General features: G+C 35.7%; 1 protein-coding gene across 6 annotated transcripts in view; it reads right to left on the reverse strand.

Moving 5' to 3' along the window:
• The window catches only part of LOC137823127 (uncharacterized), a 44,363-nt gene that overhangs the window by 17,579 nt on the left and 5,348 nt on the right, over nucleotides 1-21,436 (reverse strand). For 4 of the 6 annotated variants that reach the window (XM_068628265.1, XM_068628263.1, XM_068628264.1 and 1 more), the window contains 10 exons: nucleotides 20,910-20,999; nucleotides 20,687-20,802; nucleotides 17,833-17,932; nucleotides 12,050-12,121; nucleotides 11,928-11,975; nucleotides 11,773-11,850; nucleotides 11,570-11,689; nucleotides 11,335-11,440; nucleotides 4,789-4,952; nucleotides 4,478-4,612 (listed from right to left, as the gene is read on the reverse strand). In XM_068628265.1, coding sequence (XP_068484366.1) covers nucleotides 4,478-4,612; nucleotides 4,789-4,952; nucleotides 11,335-11,440; nucleotides 11,570-11,689; nucleotides 11,773-11,850; nucleotides 11,928-11,975; nucleotides 12,050-12,121; nucleotides 17,833-17,932; nucleotides 20,687-20,802; nucleotides 20,910-20,999 — 1,029 coding nt within the window. Of the gene's footprint in view, nucleotides 1-3,727; nucleotides 3,945-4,477; nucleotides 4,613-4,788; nucleotides 4,953-11,334; nucleotides 11,441-11,569; nucleotides 11,690-11,772; nucleotides 11,851-11,927; nucleotides 11,976-12,049; nucleotides 12,122-17,832; nucleotides 17,933-20,686; nucleotides 20,803-20,909; nucleotides 21,000-21,436 lie in introns of those variants that run through there. The other 2 variants (XM_068628268.1, XM_068628267.1) reach the window with 2 other exon arrangements.

Here is a 21,436-nt window from a genome sequence, read left to right on the forward strand (position 1 = left end):
GAAAGAGGGAGGTGTCACTTTTAGTGGGATGAAAACCAAGAGAGATTAAAGTGGTACTTAGCTTGTGAAACCAGGATCTAGGTGCTTGTTTCAACCCATAGAGAGCTTTGTTAAGTTTGCAAACAGTGTTGGAGTCACCAGTTTCAAAGCCAGGAGGTTGAACCATGTATACAGATTCCTCAAGATCACCATACAAAAAGGCGTTATTAATATCAATTTGATTGACAGACCAGTTTAATTGAAGAGCTAGAGTAAGGATAATACGTATGGTGACAGGTTTTATCACAGGACTGAATGTTTCAAAATAGTCAAAACCTTGTTGCTGATGAAAACCTTTGGCAACGAGGCGAGCTTTATTTCGCTGAAAAGAGCCATCAGCATTGTATTTTATTTTGAAAATCCATTTGCAACCAATGGGTTGAACCCCAGGAGGAAGAGTGGTGAGAGTCCAGGTGTTGTTCGTGGTTAGAGCAGCAAGCTCTTCCTGCATGGCAGAAAGCCATTGGGGAAGATGTAAGGCTTCTTTGGTGGATTTGGGAAGAGGCAAAACAGGTGCAGCAGTAAAAGCACTTGGACCAAGTAGAGCAGTTTTCGCGCGTGTAAGCATGGGGTGAGTGTTTTGAGGAGCAGGATTGAGGGGAGTGAAAGTAGTGGAAGACAAGTCAGAGTGAGATGACATAGAAGCAGTGGAATCAGGATGTTCATGGGAAGAATCTGAGGTGGTTGGTTGTGAGTCAGGAGGTGCTGGTTGAGATACAGAAACAGGCGGTTGCTGAGAAACAGTTAAAGAGGGGGAAGAATCGGAGTGGGGGCTATTAGTGGGTGAAGAAACAGAAGAGAAAGGGTTAGATGAAACAGCATAGGGAAAAACAGATTCATTAAAAGTAACATGACGAGTAATATACATACGCCCAGTTGGAGAGAGGCACATGTAACCTTTGTGATTGGAGGCATAGCCAAGAAACACACACAAAATGTGATCAACCGATTGTTTATTCCTTTCAATACGATTTTCTTGGGCAAGAAGCAGCGCTTCAATGTCTGCTACTGTGTATGGGTCAAGGCGAGATGTGACAGAGGTGATAAAAGGGTCGTATTCGTCAGATAGCCCATCAAGAACAGCTTCAATGTGATCTTCTGGAGAAATTGGACAACCCACAACAGCCAATTGGTCCACGGTTTTCTTGATATCAAGAAGGTAGGCAGAGATGGAGCGATCCTTCTTGGGTGTACGCAGTTGCTGTTTGTGCTTCTTTATTTGAGCACGAGTTTGAGATGCATAATGGGTCTGGAGTTTTTCCCAGACTTGGTTTGAAGTTTCCAGTCCAACCATCTGAGTTAGGATACCTGCAGTCATGGATGCCAATAACCAGGCCAAGATTGCCTGATCTTGACGATCATACTGGATGTATTTTGTATTAACAATTGGGAAGAGTCTTCTTCGGCAGAGATGAAGCGCGGAGGAGTGCAAGAACCATCCAGAAAATAAAGAAGGTCAAGGCTGCGAAGGGTAGCATTAACCTGCTGCCGCCAGACAAGGAAATTGTCTGGATCCAGTTTCAGAGGGATTGGGGTATGAAAGATATGAGGGAGAAGAACCTCGGGCTTGGAGGAAAAATTTTCAGAATTGGGTTCAGTGGTAGATGATGAGGCCATTTTTGGCTCTGGATACCATATAAGAGTATAGAGAGATTGAGAGAAGAAAGATAGAGAATGAGTAATCTTTATTATATGATTCAGTGCTTGATGTACAGGGAAGGCTGGGTATTAATAGTACCCAGTGCAGTAGTAATACAAAGTAAATGTAAACAGTTAAGACTGTTATATACAGTTGATACTGTTATACCTAATAACAGTTACTACTCTTATACCTAATAATATGGGCTAAGCCCATTACATAAATATGAGATATCTAACAATATTTATAATATCTCATAATATCAAATAATATCTAATTATATCTAATAATATCTAACAAGTTTAAACTACAATCTTAGAACCCCTCATAATTCCCCAACTGCTCAACCTGCACCTTCTATCACACTTGAACTTTCCAAGACACCACCTATCACCTCTGATCCAACCTCTTATGAGTCAGTTTCTATTCCTGTTCCAGCTCTAGTAGTCAACACCCATCCTATATAGACTCGGTATAAATCTGGTATCCATTACTCTAGAATTCATTCTTCCTTGTTCCTTACCCATTAAGAACCTAAAATAGTTAAGCAAGCACTTAAGGATGCTAATTGGCTAGCTACAACGCATAAAGAATATGATTCACTTTTGAAGCAAAATACATAGGATTTAGTTTCTTTACCTCCCTACAGACAAGCTATTGACTGCAAATGGATATTTTGGTTCAAGGAATGACTATAAATAAATACAAGAATGTTGATTGATCTATAAATAAATACAAAGCAAAGTTGGTGGATAAGGTGTTTCATTAATGGCACGACTTTGATTTTCATGAAACCTTTTCTCTAGTGGTAAAGTCCATTATAATCAGAGTTATTCTTACCCTTGCTATCTAATATAGGTGGAAATTATTTGAACAGGATGTTAATGCCTTTTTGAATGGTGTACTTGAAGAAACAGTTTATATTGCAAAGCCTCCAAGATTTGAAGTTGGGGATACATCTCCTGTTCTTATGTTGAACAAGGCACGCTATGAATTAAAACAAGCACTAAGACAAAGGTTTGACATATTAAAATCCACACTCCTTCAGTTTGGTCTTTTGGGCAGTAAATGTGACTCATTACTCTTTGTCTATAGACATTAATCTCATGTTGTTTATTTTCTGGTATATGCTAGTACTTGAAGAGGATAAATCTGAACGATAGAAGATTTTTATTCAATTGATTCATTTGAAATAGTACATCAGCCTCTATATGTACAGAAATCTAACCCTAAAGTAATTATTACAAAGAGATCTCTAGAATTTTCTAACAGCTTCTATCAGTACACTTAATATCCTACTAACAACATTAGTGATATCATAATCATTGGAAGCTCCATTACTCTGATTCAACAATTTACAACTAAATTCCATGCAACCTTTTCTCTCAAACAACTTGGTCATCTAGATTACTTTCTTGGTCTTGAAATCAAATATTTACCTAACCATTCTACTGTGTGACTCAGTAAATACATATGGGGACTTGCTTCAAAAACACATGGCAGAAGCTCATTCCATTTCTTCTCCTATGGTTTCTACTGGCAAATTATCCAAATTTGGGGCTGATCTCTTTCTATATCCTACTTTATATCATTCAGTGGTGAATGCTCTGCATTATGCCAGTCTCACTAGACCAGACACCAGCTTTGCTGTGAACAAAGTCTGTCAATTTATGGCCAAACCACTGGAATCTCCTTAGGCTGCGGTTAAATGAATCCTAAGTTATCTTAAAGGTACTTTGTCTCATGAGCTACATCTTTAACGTGAACCTCTCTCACAGTCTCGGTCACTTAAAGCCTTTTGTGATGCTGCTGGGCACCTGATGTTGATGACATGTATTTTTGCTTTGCTCATTGAATAACAAGTTTCATTAACTACTCTAGTTCTTAGCTATGACAATCAAAGTGGTGCCTATTGCTCATATCCCAGCATTCCATAGCCCCACCAAAGACATGGAGATTGATGTTTTCTTTGTGCAAGAAAAGTTTCTAACCAAACAGATTTTCATCTATCACATTCCAAACCTGGATCAGTGGGTATACATGCTGACCAAACCCCTTTCTTCAACTCGTTTTGCATTTCTCAAAAACAAACTCAATGTGAAGATTTTTTCTTTTGAAAAATCCTCTCCTTGAGTTTGAGGGGGGAATTAGAGTATGTACTTGATTATATCTTGTGTTACAATATGCCAGAGTAGAGAAGCACATGGCTGGGGGATTTAGGACACAACTTCTCACACTCGGTTGTCCTCCTTGAGATGCAACAAACCTTGAGATTTTTGGCAAAAAAGGTAACAATCATCAGCGAACAATGACAGACAACATCTAGACAAGCAACACAGAGGATAGTGCGAGATCTTACCCTCTCTGATACCAACTTGCATTTAGAGACGAGTAAAACCAGTTAGTGTTTTTCTCAGTCATGTATTATTTTAAAAAATGAAAATATTAGAGAAGTACATAGCAAGGAATAGCCACAACCTAACTCTTAATCCCTAGACTAGGTACACCCAAAAAGTAGCTTAACAAAAGCTGACAAAACAATAATTAACTATTTTAACAAGTTGTTTGTTAGATAGTTGGCTAGATTTCTCACCCTATATAATGAGTATTTTCTTTATCACTCATTAACATGAATAAAAAAAGAATTCTTTTAGTCAATCTAGTTTCTCTTTACTTCCTGTTTCTAATATAACGTAATTAAAGATAAATGAAAAGTAAATAAAGAAGGATTCCTAATTTCTAGCTTTACATGACTCTATAATTGAACCATACCTTTAAGAAGTAAAGGATGAAACTTACCTGAGAATTAAGCTTTTTACTTCGCCTCTGTAGAGTTAGTTGTAGTTGGTTAAAGATATCACAAACAACTTCCTTTTGATTTATAAGCTCCAACAGTGATTCTCTACAACCTCGGCTATGAATTAAGGCACTATTCTGAATTTGTAGAATTTGATAGCACAGAAATTTTCAGTGTTGGAGAGTATTTGAAGCATCGTAGTTGTTCAATATAGTAGACATGATTCACAACATAAAAAAAAGCTGTGCAAGGTAACGAAATTTAATTTATCATAAACAAAAAAAAAATTGTTGTGTCAACTGATTGTACTCACTTCTTCTTCCAATTCCCGACAAATCAATGCCGTTCGCCATTGCAAATGGACTTTGGATTGGTTAACATCAGTGTAAATATGGTCTCCAATGAAAAGTATCTCATCACCATGTATATTCAGGGAACTTTCAACCATGTTTGCACTCCCCCCTGAGTACAAACCACCTGCCGAATATGGTAAACAAAGTACAACAAAGTTAAAACATCTTAAAAATAACTTCATAGTAGTACATTCAAAGTCAATGCACCCTTCATGATACATTCACGGTAAGGATTGAATACTACCTCTATCCCAATTGATAATACTTTCACTTAAACTCTGTAAGGAAATAAAAACTCATTTTAATAATAAAAGCTCCTATGGGCTTGACGTGTGATAATAAGTCCGCTATCAGTATTGCACACAATCCGGTTCAACATGATCGAACAAAGCACGTAGAGATAGACCGATACTTTATTAAGGAGAAGTTGGATGATGGTCTTATAGCCACTGAGTACATCCCTTCATGACTCCAATTGACAGATATGTTTACTAAGGGACTTCCCACCAAACAATTTGAAGATCTTACTTGCAAGCTGGGAATGATAGATATACATTCACTAACTTGAGGGGGGGTGTTGCATAATCAGGAGAATTATGCTATAATTAAGTGCAGATTCCATTCTATATTTATTAGGACAAATTTGTTAGTGATTTGATTTATTTGATTTGTATAGCTTTAAACACCCATTATTTATGGCTTTCATTACCTATTATTTCTTTCTTTAATTAGGTTGTCAAGCAGACTGTAATCACATTTGTAAGATACATTAAAAATACATTCCATCTATTTCTTTCAACTATCGTAATATAAGTAACAAACTATTTTCCTCAAAAATAGATTCTCCCGAGTATCAAAGCACCAAAGTGAATAAAATCAAATGCGAAATTACTATTTTTATTAATAATGGGATAGGATACTTGGTAGTGCTTTAACAATTGAAAAATGTCAAAAATGAAAGACTCAACAAGATCTTTGATAAGGAAGAATGAGAGATGTCTAAGTCTTCTATGATGAAACCATATTTGAGAACTTGTCCACATTTCTGATGTTGCTTGTTGGGTCATGACATTTTGTTTTTGTTTTGGTCCTTGGACTCTAACAAATACAACCCACTCTACTCCTTAGAAATTAAAATCATCACCTTCGTGCTAAGGTCTTGAAATACACAATAAGAAGAAAAGAAGTTGTTGCATAATCAGGAGAATTATGTTATAATTAAGTGCAGATTCCATTTTATATTTATTAGGACAGATTTGTTAGTGATTTGATTTTATTTGATTTGTACAGCTTTAAACACTCATTATTTCTGGCTTTCATTGCCTATTATTTCTTTCTTTAATTAGGTTGTAAAACAGTCTATCAATAGGGACTGTAATCACATTTGTAAGATATCTCAGAAATATATTTCATCTATTTCTTTCCACTTGGTATCAGAGCTCCTGATCTAGGAGACTCTGCTTCCGCAATTTTTTTTAGCCTTCATTGCTGTAATCATTTTCCTTGACAGCCGTCATTGCTGTAATCATTTTCCTTGACAGCCTTTATTGCTGCAATTTTTTTTTTTTTTTTTGGACAGCCTTCATTGCTGCAACTTTCTATTTTCCTTATCCTTTCTCCATTGACAACCACCACCACCTTGCACCATTGACCGTTACTGCCACCGCCATTGACCACCGCCGACCACCACCACCGACCACCATTGTCGTCGCTCGCCGGAAACTGCACCGCTCGCCAGAACTGCCACTGCTCGCCGAAAACCGCCGCCGGAAACCGCCACCGGAAAATTTTTCCGGCGGATTTTTTGTGTGTGCGTGAACAGGATCAAATTTTGCCAATCTGAAAAAAGTTGGTTTTGAACTCTCATGGACTCCCTTAGTAAGCCATCTAGCTATTGTTCCTTTACTATGAGTGGTAAGAGTTCTAGTTTTTTATCCTTTAATGCTTCTAGTACTGAAAATATCTGGATTATAGACTCTGGTGCTACTGATCATATGACACCTCATTCCTCTTTTTTTTCATCCTACACTACTTTATCCGGTAAGCCATATATTACTGTTGCTAATGGTTCCACTACCCCCATTAATGGTGGTGGTAACATTCACCTTCAACCTTCATTTCCTTTAAAAAATGTGCTTCATGTTCCCAAACTATCCAATAACCTCTTGTCTATTCAAAAGATTACCCAAGATTTAAATTGTGCAGTGGTATTTTTCCCTTCCCATTGTGTTTTTCAGGATCTTGCCACGGGGAACACTATTGGAATTGCTAAAGAGCAGGGCGGGTTATATTATTTACAGCATGAAGAAAGTAAAAAGGGTGCTAAACTACAGGCACACACTTCTAATCTTCAGCAAGGTCGTGAATCTTGGTCATCCTCTCAGATATGGCTTCAACACAGACGTCTTGGTCATCCTCCATTTAGTACCCTAAAGTCCTTATTTCCTGTTTTATTTACAAAAGTGTCTGCTGAGTCATTTCATTGTGATGTTTGTCAGTTTGCTAAACACCATCGGACAACTTTTCCTCCCAATGGTAATAAAAGTTCTAAACCTTTTGATCTTATTCATTCAGATGTATGGGGACCTTTATCTATTCCTAATATCTCGGGTGCAAAATGGTTTGTTTCATTTATTGATGATTGTACTCGGGTTACTTGGATATTCCTCATGAAAGATAAGTCTGAAGTTTTTCACCTGTTTGTAAAGTTTTACAGAATGATTCAAACACAATTTGAAAGTCCAATTAAGAGATTGCGTTCTGATAATGGAAGAGAATATGTGAACCAAAACCTTTCCAAGTTCTTGAGGAAAATGGAGTTGTTCATGAATTAACCTGTGTGGACACTCCTCAACAAAATGGGGTTGCTGAAAGGAAAAATCGTCATCTCCTTGAGGTTACTTGAACTTTACTTTTCCAAACATCTGTTCCTAGATCTTACTGGGGGGAAGCAGTCCTGACTGCCACTTATTTGATTAATAGATTACCCTCTCGGGTTCTAGAGGGTGTTACTCCTATTCAGGTTATGACCACATTCTATCCTTCTATTCCCATGTTGAATAGTCTTCAGAATCGTGTCTTTGGTTGTCCTGCTTTTGTCCATGTTCATAGTCCTTATCGGGGTAAGTTAGATCCTCGTGCCATCAAATGTGTCTTCATAGGTTATGCCCCCAACAAAAAGGGATACAAATGTTATCATCCTCAAAGTCGTAAAGTGTATATTTCCAAAGATGTCACCTTCCATGAAACAGAGTCTTTCTTTCCTAGTTCTCAGCTTCAGGGGGAGAGTATTCAAGAAGCTGAGGACCTTGAGTTGCCACCTTTTCCTTTGTTGCAGGATTTCGTTCTTAGGGAGGATGACAAAGACCCTGCACCAACATCATTACCAGAGAAGAATAATGAAGACAAATATTTTGGAAAACAATATCAGCGAAGGCAACAAGAACCCGTCCTGGTCGAACAGCAACTTCAATTGTCTGAACCGGAGGTAAGAACTCATACCAGTGAGACTCTTGAGGACACCTTAAATACTGCTTTTGAACCTAACCTAAATGATTTACCTATTGCCTTGAGAAAAGAAAAAAGATCTTGTGCCAAATATCCTATATCCCAATTTGTGTCTACAGAAAAACTTTCTATGCAGCACCAGAGTTTTCTTTCAGCTATTGATTCTATCAAAATCCCTTCATCGGTACAAGAAGCCTTAAAAGATGAGAACTGGATTCGAGCCATGAATGAAGAAATGAGCGCGTTAGAAAGGAATGAGACTTGGGAGATTGTAGAGAGACCAAAAGATAAGAAAGCAGTGGGTTGTAGGTGGATATACACAGTTAAGTATAAATCTGATGGCACACTGGATCGGTATAAAGCAAGGTTGGTTGCAAAAGGGTACACTCAAACCTATGGGATCGATTATGAGGAGACTTTTGCTCCAGTGGCAAAAATGAATACCGTCAGGATTATTCTCTCCCTAGCAGCACACTTTGGTTGGGCAATGCATCAATTTGATGTTAAAAATGCCTTCTTGCATGGAAGCTTGGAGGAAGAAGTATACATGGAGATTCCACCTGGTTATGGTATTGTTAATGAAGGGAATAAGGCGTGCAGACTTAAGAAGGCCCTATATGGTCTTAAACAATCACCTCGTGCTTGGTTTGGAAGGTTTACTCAAGCTATGGTATCTTTGGGCTACCGACAAAGCCAAGGTGACCATATTCTGTTTATAAAACATTCTCAGAATGGTAAACTCACTCTACTTTTGGTCTATGTAGATGATATGATTATTACAGGTGATGATGAGATTGAAAAACAAAATTTGAGGGAGAGACTAGCTGCTCAATTTGAAATGAAGGATCTTGGGAAGCTGAAGTACTTCCTTGGGATAGAGGTTGCTTACTCGAGATAGGGCATCTTTATTTCTCAAAGGAAATACATCCTTGATCTTCTCAAAGAGATTGGTAAGTTGGGTTGTAAGCCCACTGGAGTGCCAATAGAGCAAAATCATAGGATTGGGAATGATGAGGAAAACCCAAAAGTGGAGAAGACACAATATCAAAGACTTGTGGGAAAACTCATTTATCTTTCACACACTAGGCCAGATATAGCCTATGCAGTTAGTGTGGTTAGTCAATTTATGCATGATCCAAGAGAAAGACACTTGCAGGCAGTAGATAAAATTATTCAGTACTTAAAAGCCTCTCCAGGAAAAGGATTGCTATTCAAAAAGGGGGAAAACTTATCCATGAAAGTATATACTGATGCTGGCTATGCAGGATCGATTGTTGATAGGAGATCCACCACAGGCTACTGCATGTTCTTGGGTGGAAATCTGGTGACATGGAGGAGCAAGAAGCAAAATGTAGTTGCAAGATCAAGTGCAGAGGCAGAATTTAGAGCCATGGCTCAAGGGGTGTGTGAACTCTTATGGATGAAGATCATACTTGATGACCTAAAAATAAAATATGAAGCTCCTATGGGTTTGGCATGTGATAATAAGTCCGCTATCAGTATTGCACACAATCCGGTTCAACATGATCGAACAAAGCACGTAGAGATAGACCGACACTTTATTAAAGAGAAGTTGGATGATGGTCTTATAGCCACTGAGTACATCCCTTCAAGACTCCAATTGGCAGATATGTTTACTAAGGGACTTCCCACAAAACAATTCGAAGATCTTACTTGCAAGTTGGGAATGATAGATATACATTCACCAACTTGAGGGGGAGTGTTGCATAATCAGGAGAATTATGTTATAATTAAGTGCAGATTCCATTTTATATTTATTAGGACAGATTTGTTAGTGATTTGATTTTATTTGATTTGTACAGCTTTAAACACTCATTATTTCTGGCTTTCATTGCCTATTATTTCTTTCTTTAATTAGGTTGTAAAACAGTCTATAAATAGAGACTGTAATCACATTTGTAAGATATCTCAGAAATATATTTCATCTATATCAAATCTTTTGTATGTTTATGGAGAAAGATAAGACTATTGGTCAACTATAGCACATACAAAACATTCTTCAATACAATAGATGATTCTAAAGTTATATTTTGAAATCCGTATACAGGAACACTATTACCATTTGCAATTGTAATGAGTTGTTTTCTAGTCCTTTTGAAATACGTATTGGAGAACATAGAAAATGGGGTCATGTGAGCAATTGCCCCAAAATGAAGAATCCAATTACCTTGAGACACAAAGCTAGTGATATTGAATGAACTTACTGTTCATGGATAGGGTACAAGACCCAAACAACGTACTCATTGATCAAGGAATATGTGAGCTGTTATGGCTGGAGATTATATTGAAAGACTTGAAGATAAAGTGGAATGGACCTATAAAGCTCTATTGTGACAATAAATCTGCCATTACCATAGCTCACAACCTAGTACAACATGATAGAACTAAACATATTGAAGTGGACAGATATTTATCAGTGAAAAACTTGACAGTGGCATGATTTGCACTCCATATGTGTCTACTCAAGGACAACTTGCAGACATACTCACCAAGGGGTTGAACAGCAACAACTTTGAGAGAATTACATCCAAGCTAGGAATGGAGAATACTTATTCACCAGCTTTTTAAGAAGTTCTAGATTTTATTCTTATTAGTTTTAATTTTGTATGTTATGTTTTCATGTTGAATATTTTGTTGTATCTTGTTTTTATTTCTAGCATAACAGTGCCACAATCTGAGGATTCTGTTTATTACAGTAGGAGTTGTTTATTTCCAAAAATACCCAACTCATCTATGTGTGTGTGTGTATATATATATATATATATAATGTATGTAATAAGAAATAATAAAAAATAATTTATTCTCTTTCAAACTTGAGAGCAAGGAATTATGTTCTAGATAAAATTATTGATTTGATATTTTAAACAATAAAAGAAAAGTTTGAAGTCACATGTGATGCTCTTTATAAAAAAAAAAGAATAATTTACACTTGTTGAAAGGCAATGAAACATACTATGTGGGACACAGGGAGCACCTACCAATTTGAGCCTTAAAGCATGGACGCATCAAACCCTCATTTGTCACCAGCTCATACATGGGGTGTGACATCTGGAAGAATTCTGGTTTGTTTGCTGAGACAACTATCTACTCATGAACAAGAGCCATATCAAGTTATGCCAGGTTTATTTCAACAGTTAAAAAAAATGGTATCTTTTATTCCTCCACAATCAAGAGGGTAACTTCATATTGCATTTATAATGTCCAAGAACTTACAATGTCAAATAAATCTCGCCAACCCATCTCACCAGGAAGGAATCTATTAAAGGAATAATGCATCATTTTGTCTGTATAATGATAATCTGAATTGGTAATAAGCACAAGCTTTTTTCCTGCCTGTTTCACAAAGACAACAAAGTAAGGAGTAGAAGCATATTACCTGCAATGCAACACAATGATAAACATAATATAAGTAATACCTCCTTTTGATCCAAAAGTGTGAAGGGCAGTTCCGGATCAAGCTCCACATATTGTTCAGGGTTTGACATAATATCACTCTAGATAAATACAATATGTTAATAGGATCACATAAAGCACAACCTAAATACATCTTCCAACATGTGTATCTTATCACCTTGAGGCGACCTTCTACATGTGCCGCGACAAGGGCTACTCCCATAGCCTGAAAGTCAAGTCAAAGGTGAAAAAAAGAATATTTTTACTTAATATAATTTTATCAAGATATGGGCACACTACCTTATAAAGCCCTTTATAGTCAAAGGGGCCAAGATTGGCTGGTATAACCCCATCATCCAATATGTCCACCATCTAAAATTAATCACATCTCATCAATAAAGTCTCATTCCATCCCAACAAACTTTGAATCGGATTAAAAGTGGAATGTGTAAAATAGATGCTTACAATATAGACAACTTGTTAGTCACAAGACAAGAATAAACTAGACTACAGTTGCTTGCTGGAGTTGCTTCATCTTAAAACACATCTTAATATTTCAAAATATCATTTGGATCTATCAACTACTTGAAAGAATTAAAAAGTTAGAATCCCTAGGTGGTTTTTCGTTTCCACTAAACAACAAGGATTCATAGATATGGTAGTGTAGAGAGAGAGAAAAGTATGAGAAAACTGTAATTGGATAGACTACAATATATGATAACCTTCATATGTATATTACTAGGTTAAGTATGTACAAGCAAATGGGGTAGGTCCATATACATACTAAAACCACTTATGCTTAACAAAAATTTCTAACCTTCCCCCCCATGTTGGAGCATAGATGTTAGAAATAGATCACTAACACCCCATTTAAAGCTTTGGTAAATACATTTGCTAGTTGGTTGCCTATCTTAACATAGGAAGTAAATATAAGATATTGTTGTCCTCTCGAAAGAAGTGTCAACCAATCTTGATATGTTTTGTTCGTTCATGGAAACTGAGTTTGATGTGATACATACTGAAGCTTGGCTTATACACCATAGTTTCACAGGACAAGTATTCATAAATAACTCATTCATTTATTTTATCCAAATGCAATAGCCAATTTATTAGATCTATCTACCTGTAAACCCTAAACCCTAAACGAAGATATAAGCGGTTGCTATAATGACTTCTTTAAGCACCAAACCTTCTCATACTCCCACTAAGCAACAAACCTAGGTGGTTGCTTGATAACACTTGATTTGTTCATGTTTTGTTAGGCTTATTGTATTCCCTAAGCCTTTTTATCTATCTTATTTATTATTGTTAGCATCGATTTGCATTTTCTATAGAAAAATAGAGTTGTAACAAATCTTGTATAAAAACTGTATTTTTCAGCTAAAATTTTGATTAGACCGTCTGATCAGTTGATTCAATTATCATATCCTTTTGAGCTGATCTTTGTTGTAGTAGATTCCTAAATTTTGGAGCTTCAATGAAGACAATAAGACCATGAAGATTGGAAATGCTAAGCTAATAGGAATAACTCTATCTAATCTGCCGAACAAAAGGCATTTGACAGTTAGATAGTCTAGGAGCTAGAAGACAATCTAGTATATGTGTAATAGATTTTCAATGGGCCCAATTTTTGTTTTAGTTTAGGCCCATCCATTCGTAGTTACAAAACCTTATAAATAGGGAACTATAGCCACGAATTAAGAGAGATACGGTCATTTACTTACACTTACACTCACTTAAGAGTAGATGGTAGTTAGTTAGTTTTCTATTACAGTTTTATGCAATTCAATTTCTATCAATTCGAGTTCAACTTTCTCGTCGTCTACTTTTCTTTACCACTTTCGATTACTGCAACTTTACATTTGGAAGGTAATTAAATTCTTGAAATGGGTAACAACAAATTTGAAAATGTGTTAGATGATGCTCTGTTCAAGTTGTTTTTCTACTTTGAAATCGTTTTAGAATTCAGTTCTTGATTAAGAACTGCTTTCTTTGAATATACAAACCGATTGATTCTGTGTTTTCTTCATTAGAAAAGGAATCCATATTTGGGTTTCCTAGATTCAAAGTTGAAGATAACTTAACCATGGTTTCAAATGACTATTGCGCGTTTCTCGAATGAAATTCTCCTTTTCAGTTTCTGCACTTAATACATCTCAATTTCAGTTCATTTCAATTGCAATTTCAATTCCAGTCCTGATCTTTTTTTCTATTCCAAGTTTTACAATTTTAGTTCATTAGACGGTCTTTGTTACAGTTTTCTTGCTTTGAAGAATTTTATTGTTTCCTTTCAATTTATGTTGTTTACAATTACTCTCGTTTACATTTATGAAGTCTTACATTCCTATCTTTTATATTTTCATTAAATGCTTAGTTTTGCATTGGTACAACTATTAGACGATCTAGTAGATGATTGTCCATTAGACAGTCTGGTAGTTGTACTTAGTTTTCATCCTTTACAAATTCATGAGTGTTTTACTTGTTCTAAATTCAAATTATAGTTTTAATTCGCTTTTACATTCATGCATTACTTTAATCGTCTAGTGTAGTTTCATTTGAACCGTCTAATACTGCTCTATTTTTTATTCGTTAGTGCACCTTCATTTTTCTTGTTCATGAGTGTTTTACTTGTTCTAAATTCAAATTATAGTTTTAATTCGCTTTTACATTCATGCATTACTTTAATCGTCTAGTGTAGTTTCATTTGAACCGTCTAATACTGCTCTATTTTTTATTCGTTAGTGCACCTTCATTTTTCTATCATTTTAGTTCTAGTTTTTTTTATCTACATTAGTTTTCAATTTCAATTTTTACAGCTTTCTGTCAGTCCTTTTACTCAATTATATTTTCTTTACTGTTCATCGCTTTTGCATTTATGTTTGATGCAATTTTGTTCATTCAAATCTTCCCCGAACCTTAATTTGTTTAAGGAGAATATAAAACAATGGACATATATGAAATTTGTCTTTGGGAATTCGACCTAGGTTAACCTTTATATTACATTAGAGGAAGCTTAGTTTTGTCTGAAAAAACATACACAATAAGTGGTTATCATTGCTTCATACACATTGCCTGTTATTAGTCACCATGCAATGAACCTTTCTTCGCATCTAATTGGAAAATTGGTCCATGATGCTTAACAACAAAAGATTAAAGAATATGAACAAAGGAAAGCCTAGTAATACGAGAAAAGCATCAAAATAATCAACTCCATAAGTTTGAGAGCATACTTGTTCGCAACAACGCATGCCTTTAAATGAGCCATAGATTCCCCAAGATGCATCTTCATAATATAAACCCACCAACAACGTAGTTAAAATTGTGAATTGTAAGATCGTTCTATCCTACAAGCTTGCACAATGATTGTGGCACATTGAAATCGTGATCGTGGCATAGTAAAATCGCACAGATCATCGAGCAAACTTGCTGAATCGTGTGGATCAGCATTTCTCGGTGTGTTTTCCGCTGCATCAATTCACCTTCTTGGGTGAATGGGGTTTATGTTAAAATAAAACCTAAACTCAATTAAAAATTAAGGCAATAAAAAATTCACATTGTTCGCCGATTCATCTTCTTAGGTGAATGCGGTTTAATTAAAATAAAACCCAAAATCAATTAAAATAATACCCAAGTCATTGGAGTGGCACTCAAAGACTAATGACAACGAATTTTCTTTCCACTTCTCCTTATTCACTGGAAAACATTCGCACTCACAAACTCATTTCATCGACGAAGTTTTGCTTCTGCATCTCCTTGCTTACATGAAAACCACTCACACATTGATTTCAAACTGTACAAGAACCTCTACTTATAGAGAACCCTAACCCTAAAGTAAAGATTAGAAAGAGATCGCTAGAATTTTCTTACAGCTTCTAATAGCTAGCACACTTAATATCATATTGTAGATTATAACTATCTGCATTTCATATAATTGCAAGTTCATAAAATGGTAGATTATGATGATAAACCAACCATGGGACAAGGCAGTGAATTTGAAGAAAAGATACATAAAGAATTTATTGGTGACAAGGTAGCTAATTTACTAATCTCCAAATTGAAATTTATTTTATCATTAGATTTGACTTCTTAGAAACTCAACAACATTATTCAAATTATTATTCTTCTACTTTTAGTTATGAAGATCTGTGGAATATTATTGATGAAAGGTGGGACAACAAACTCCATAGGCTTTTGCATGCTGCGAACTATTTTCTGAATCCTAAATCGCAATATTCTCCTAATTTTAAAGTTGATATAGAAGTTAAAATTGACCTGCAGCAATGTATACAAATGATGGTGGTAGAACCTAAGGAGCAACTCTTGATTGATTTCCAACTGGAAGGTTTCAAGAACCAAGAAAAGTGGTTTGGCAACTCCTTGGCTATTAAGGCAATTGGGAAAAAGACTCCAGCAGCTTGATGGGAGTCTTATGGAGATCAACATTCGTAGCTTCAAAGGCTTGCCATTTGAGTACTTAATTTGACATGTAGTTCTTTAGGATGTGAACGTAACTCGAGCACATTTGACATGGCAAGAACTTGAAATTTGAGAAATTACAATTAGAATATACTAAATTAGTAATGTTTGCATTTGTATTTGGGTAAATAATCGGTTCAGGACAAGAAGTATTGACATATTTCGTTTTAGTATAATAAAAAAAAAACTACATTCTTACTACAGTTCTTTAATTCTGTTAATTTTATTTGATCTCCATTAATGGTTAATATAATTCAGCACGTGTTTGATCTTTAGTAATCATCACGTGTGTATATTAGAGGAAAAATTAATGTTAACCTGAAATATATGTATATATGGTACATATATATATCATACTTTTATAGAAAATAAAATCAATAATTTGTGTTTCGATCCCATGATTATGATTTTTGTGAGCCCTTCAAAGTTCTAACCATAATCTCGATTTTAACAACCTTGTCCACCAAGAACAAAGGTTACAAAACAATTTAATGAATATGTTATTCACCTTCGAGAATAAAGAGTGATCCTTAAAAGGTGGGCCATATAATTTAAGAAAGGACATCTCTAAGATTATCTACCTACTAAATGGACAAGATGAGATTGGACCACCTCATACTATGAACCAAGACCGAAATGAAAACTCAAGCCTATAAGTTTCTTTTGAGTCACCATTCTCCAAAGTTGGAAGTGGAACAAAAGCCAATTTTTACGAATTGAGACTATCTACAACAAAATTTGAGAAGGCTAGGATCTGTTTTCCCTTCGTACTATCGCTGCTACTTTTGACTCATTTGGAGATGTTTATGTCAAATAATCTTCTTTGCCATCCCACAAGCCTACCAAATACTTCTATTTCGCATAGTTCCCCATCAAGCTCAATATCAGTGAGATTGAAGGAAATAGTAAATACCTCTATAGTCTGCTCCTTGGAATTGCCTAGTTGGTATTTCACAACACAATAGTTGAACATAAATTCTGATCCAAAATTCTCACTAGGTTACACCATAACACCTTGAAAAGCACCCAAAACACCACAAACAATGACAAGCAATTGATATTTACTTGCGTGACAAAAAAAAAAACCTCTATCCCCATCATTTATAGCAAAAAAGCACACTCCCCACTCCTAAAAAAATTATATCTCCGTTTTCTACAATTTGAATAATGTTCAAACCACCAAAAACCTGTTCAACACCCCAATAGTCTTGGTTGGCCTCCTCTAAGGCTATTGGTTGCTTGTTTTTTAAGACTATGGAGAGAAATTGTTGACAATTGGTCTAAACCCTACCCGATTCTAGATACCACGTAAACAGAGGGAGGGAAGAAGAATATAGAGAAGTATCAGTAAACTGCAACAAGATACACTACAATGTGTAGTGACACATTTATATTACTGGGGACATATGGCCAAGCTTATATGCATACTAAAACATTTTTACTCTTAACAAGTAACAACTCTCAAATTTTAAGAAACAAACACATATCACCCTTTGTTAGAATTTGAAAAGAACAAATAAACTAAGATCAAAATGCTACTACACAATTTGTAGATGAATACAACTACAACAAAATTTAAGAGATTTTCAATAGCAATTGACTCGTACCTGCATATAAGCCACAGCTTCCGACATAGAGAAGAATGTGCTGAGAAACACCCATCGACCCTCTAGCCGCAAGTCCACTAGTTCTATCCCATATATCTCCCTTCCACACACATAAAATTAGGTAAAATAAAGGGAAAACTTAAACTATTAAATTGATTTCAAAATACTAGCACTAATAAGGTTGTATAGTCTAAACGTAACCAATAAATATAGAAAACGAATTTGAACTAATAATTAAATATATAATATGAATAATTATATAGGATATTCTCTCATAAAATAGAGCCTACAAAACTTTAACTCAAATAGGTGAATGGATATCCTATAACAGTGAGTAAGTGGGAAGATACTAAAAACTCTTAGTTTTTTGAATGTTTATTCATTTATCTCTCTTTTACTAGTTGGTTTTATCAAATGGTATCTCTTAGAAAGTGGAAATCCAATCTTGCAAAGATGACTTGTAAAGTGAAGTTTGCACTCGCTTATATACTATAATTTTGACATATTTCTAGACATCTCTAGCGTGAGACTAGCTATTTAAAGGTGGTCCAATGACAGGTGATATGATAATGCTAGGATAGACCCTAATACCATCTTAGAAAGTAAACTACTATAACTCAATCTTACAAAATTGACTTGCAAGGTTAAGTTTTCACTCATTTATATACTTTTTTTTTTATCAACAATAAATGAATAAAATTAAGGGGATACTTAAGGGGTATCCCAACCCGTGTACCACAGCCACAAAGTTACACTTCCACAAAAGAAAGTATAACCAAAAACCTAAACCTACAAAAGGGAATGCCAAACCCAAACCAGCACTTATAAAAGAACCAAATGAAAGAACCAATAAAATAACAGCACCCAACACCCAACTGCACTCCAAAGAACAGCACAACAACACCTAAAAAATCCTAACACTCTTCACCAGTTTTCCACGCAGCTCCCCACGGCACCCTTCTAATCACACCCTCTCCAATTGAAACCTTCATTCCTTCACCGACCCCCCCAAAGCATCCAACCTTGATCTAAGCACGCCCTGTGACTCCAGAAACTGCAAGAAGACCACCCTGCCACCACAAAACAGCTGTTCCCGTGTTATGACTCCTTTATAAAGATGCTTCATGTTCCTGCAAAAGATGATTGAAGACCAACCCCAATACAGGTAACAGCAGCTAACCCCTAAGGGATTCACTCCATCACCATCACAGGTTCCAACCGAACCATAACCTTCACATGATACCAACCAGATAAACCAGCTTCTTCAGGAGACCCAAAACCAGGAAACATTAGCAGCTTTTAATGCAGATAATTGGGTTGAAAACCCAATCTGTAAAAGAATAAGAAAACGAATGGGCTTTATTCTTCAGCCACAACCAAGACTTAAGTTGGGCCCTCTGGAATATCTCCTCTGCATCTACTACCCCTTGTTGAAAGGTAATCAGATTCCTTTGGTCCCATATACTTCTAATAACATTAACCCAGACCCCTTTCCAGATCTTATTCTGCTTGTTACTAACTTATATACTAAAACCCATTTACATCTCTAATCATAGGAGTCGTGGGGTACTAAAAGTAAGTCCAATATTTGATAGCATGATTTCCCATATTTGATGTGATGGTGAATGCCTATTGGTGGTTGATCAATTTAAATAAGTTATTTGATGGTTTTAGAAGTGTGTGGAGGAAAATTTATCTTTGGTTTGGATGGAAATGAGAGGAAACACTCTCAATTGGTGGTTTTCTTGAAAAAAAGCAACCAAAATGCTACACTTTTTTTCCCTTTGAGAAGGTTTGTTCAAGTTGTTACAACCAAAGGTTCGGGGTATCTTCAAGATTAAAAACCTGAAGAGCAAGATTGTTAGATGATTTTCAATATATGGCTTTCTATGGCTTTAGCTTTAGAGACAACCAAAATTTATGGCTTTTTAGTATGGAGGAAACCTCATACCAAAAACTAAAATAGAAATTCTGAAGAACAAGGATTGGATCCACGAAACCAGGATCCAAGAAACCAACAAAGAACATTGCAAGGAGAAAACGAAGGAAGAATCAAATAAACAACAAAGAAAGCAGCAAAAAGGGTTATTTTTCTAGGGTAGCCTTAGCATCAGTGGCCATTGTGTTGATGATGGCATCCATACATTGCTGATGTTGAAAAGGGAAGAAATCAGCTGCAACAAGGAAAGGGTGGGTCTTGAATAAGCTAGTCACCTTACTACCACCACCTGAACCACCAGACTAAAACTTGGCAACATAGGGAAATGAGACTCCAGTATCGAACTCAATTACAAAGAAGCTGCTATTGAGCTACATTGATGAAGAGTTGCAATACTGCTATGTGGACTTCCTTAGCTCTCCATAATCTCCATCTGTCAATCAACCTTGGATAGTTTTCATTAGATAACTACAGTATTCCACACTAGAAACAGTGGATCTTGGTGGAAACTATTGCAAACAGTGGAAGAAAGTTACAGTGGAGACAATAAAGTTCTTTGTTTTCTTGTGTTTTTCATTATATCTTTATGAGTTGGTTCTATCATTTTATAACAGAAACAGTAGTTGATCCATATGATTATCTAAGATGCACAAGTAGTGCGTTAACTCATTTTAAAGAATGGGACACTGAACCAGTGAACCTAGGTATACATTGACTTCAATAAGACTGAATACATGATGATAACTTCCAATGTTCACCGATAACTTCCATAGATGATAACAAAGCATTACCATAGAATCATTATCTCTTAAAATGGTACCTACTTTAACAAGTTGGTACTGGTTGCAGGGTTTATTTATATAACAAATTGGAAAGAAGACTATGAATTTCTATAATCAAAATTCAGACACTTACCTCACAGCACGAGTAGATAACATTTTGGTTCCATGCATGGCTCTTTTTATATAACCGAATTGATCAGCTTTAACCAAATTTCCTTTCTCTTTATCTATTACAAGGCCTCTAATAATCTGAACAATTTAAAGGAATGTAAATGTCACTTGGAAAAAACAGAGATAATATTAATCCAATCCAATGAATCACAAAATGCTTCAGCTTGCCAAAGATGACATGTTACCAGGTCTGGATCAAATGTAAGTCCATCCACAGGGAAACCCAATTTCTTGAGGTTTTCCATACAGTAGTGATAGGCCCGCCCTTCCCAAGCCTGTTAAAAAGACACATCCATATAGTAGAAGTTCAACTACAAAGATACATACAGTAAACAACCTATAGTTTAAAAAAACAACCAAGAATAACCTCTTTCATACTTTTTATTTGACGTACAAAGCAAAATGATGTTAACACAAATTAGGGGAAAAAAAAAATAAGCACCATGAGGAGAAAATAATTTGTACCACTACTCATGTGCCAAATTGTAAAAATTAATAATACAAGATATACCTAAAGGGTTCTGGCCTTTGGTCACTGGCCCAATATTCAGAAGCGTAATGCATTAAGGAGCTTAATCACAGAGAGCTAATTACCCGATAAAGTAGAATTAACACAGACAAAGACCTAGAGGTAATGCCCAAGGACCCATTACCAATAGAATTTAAATATAAATGGTTAATATTTCAAGGTAAATATACTGTTCATTTGAAT

Source organism: Phaseolus vulgaris, chromosome 9, assembly GCF_000499845.2.
Source record: "Phaseolus vulgaris cultivar G19833 chromosome 9, P. vulgaris v2.0, whole genome shotgun sequence".
NCBI lineage: Eukaryota > Viridiplantae > Streptophyta > Magnoliopsida > Fabales > Fabaceae > Phaseolus > Phaseolus vulgaris.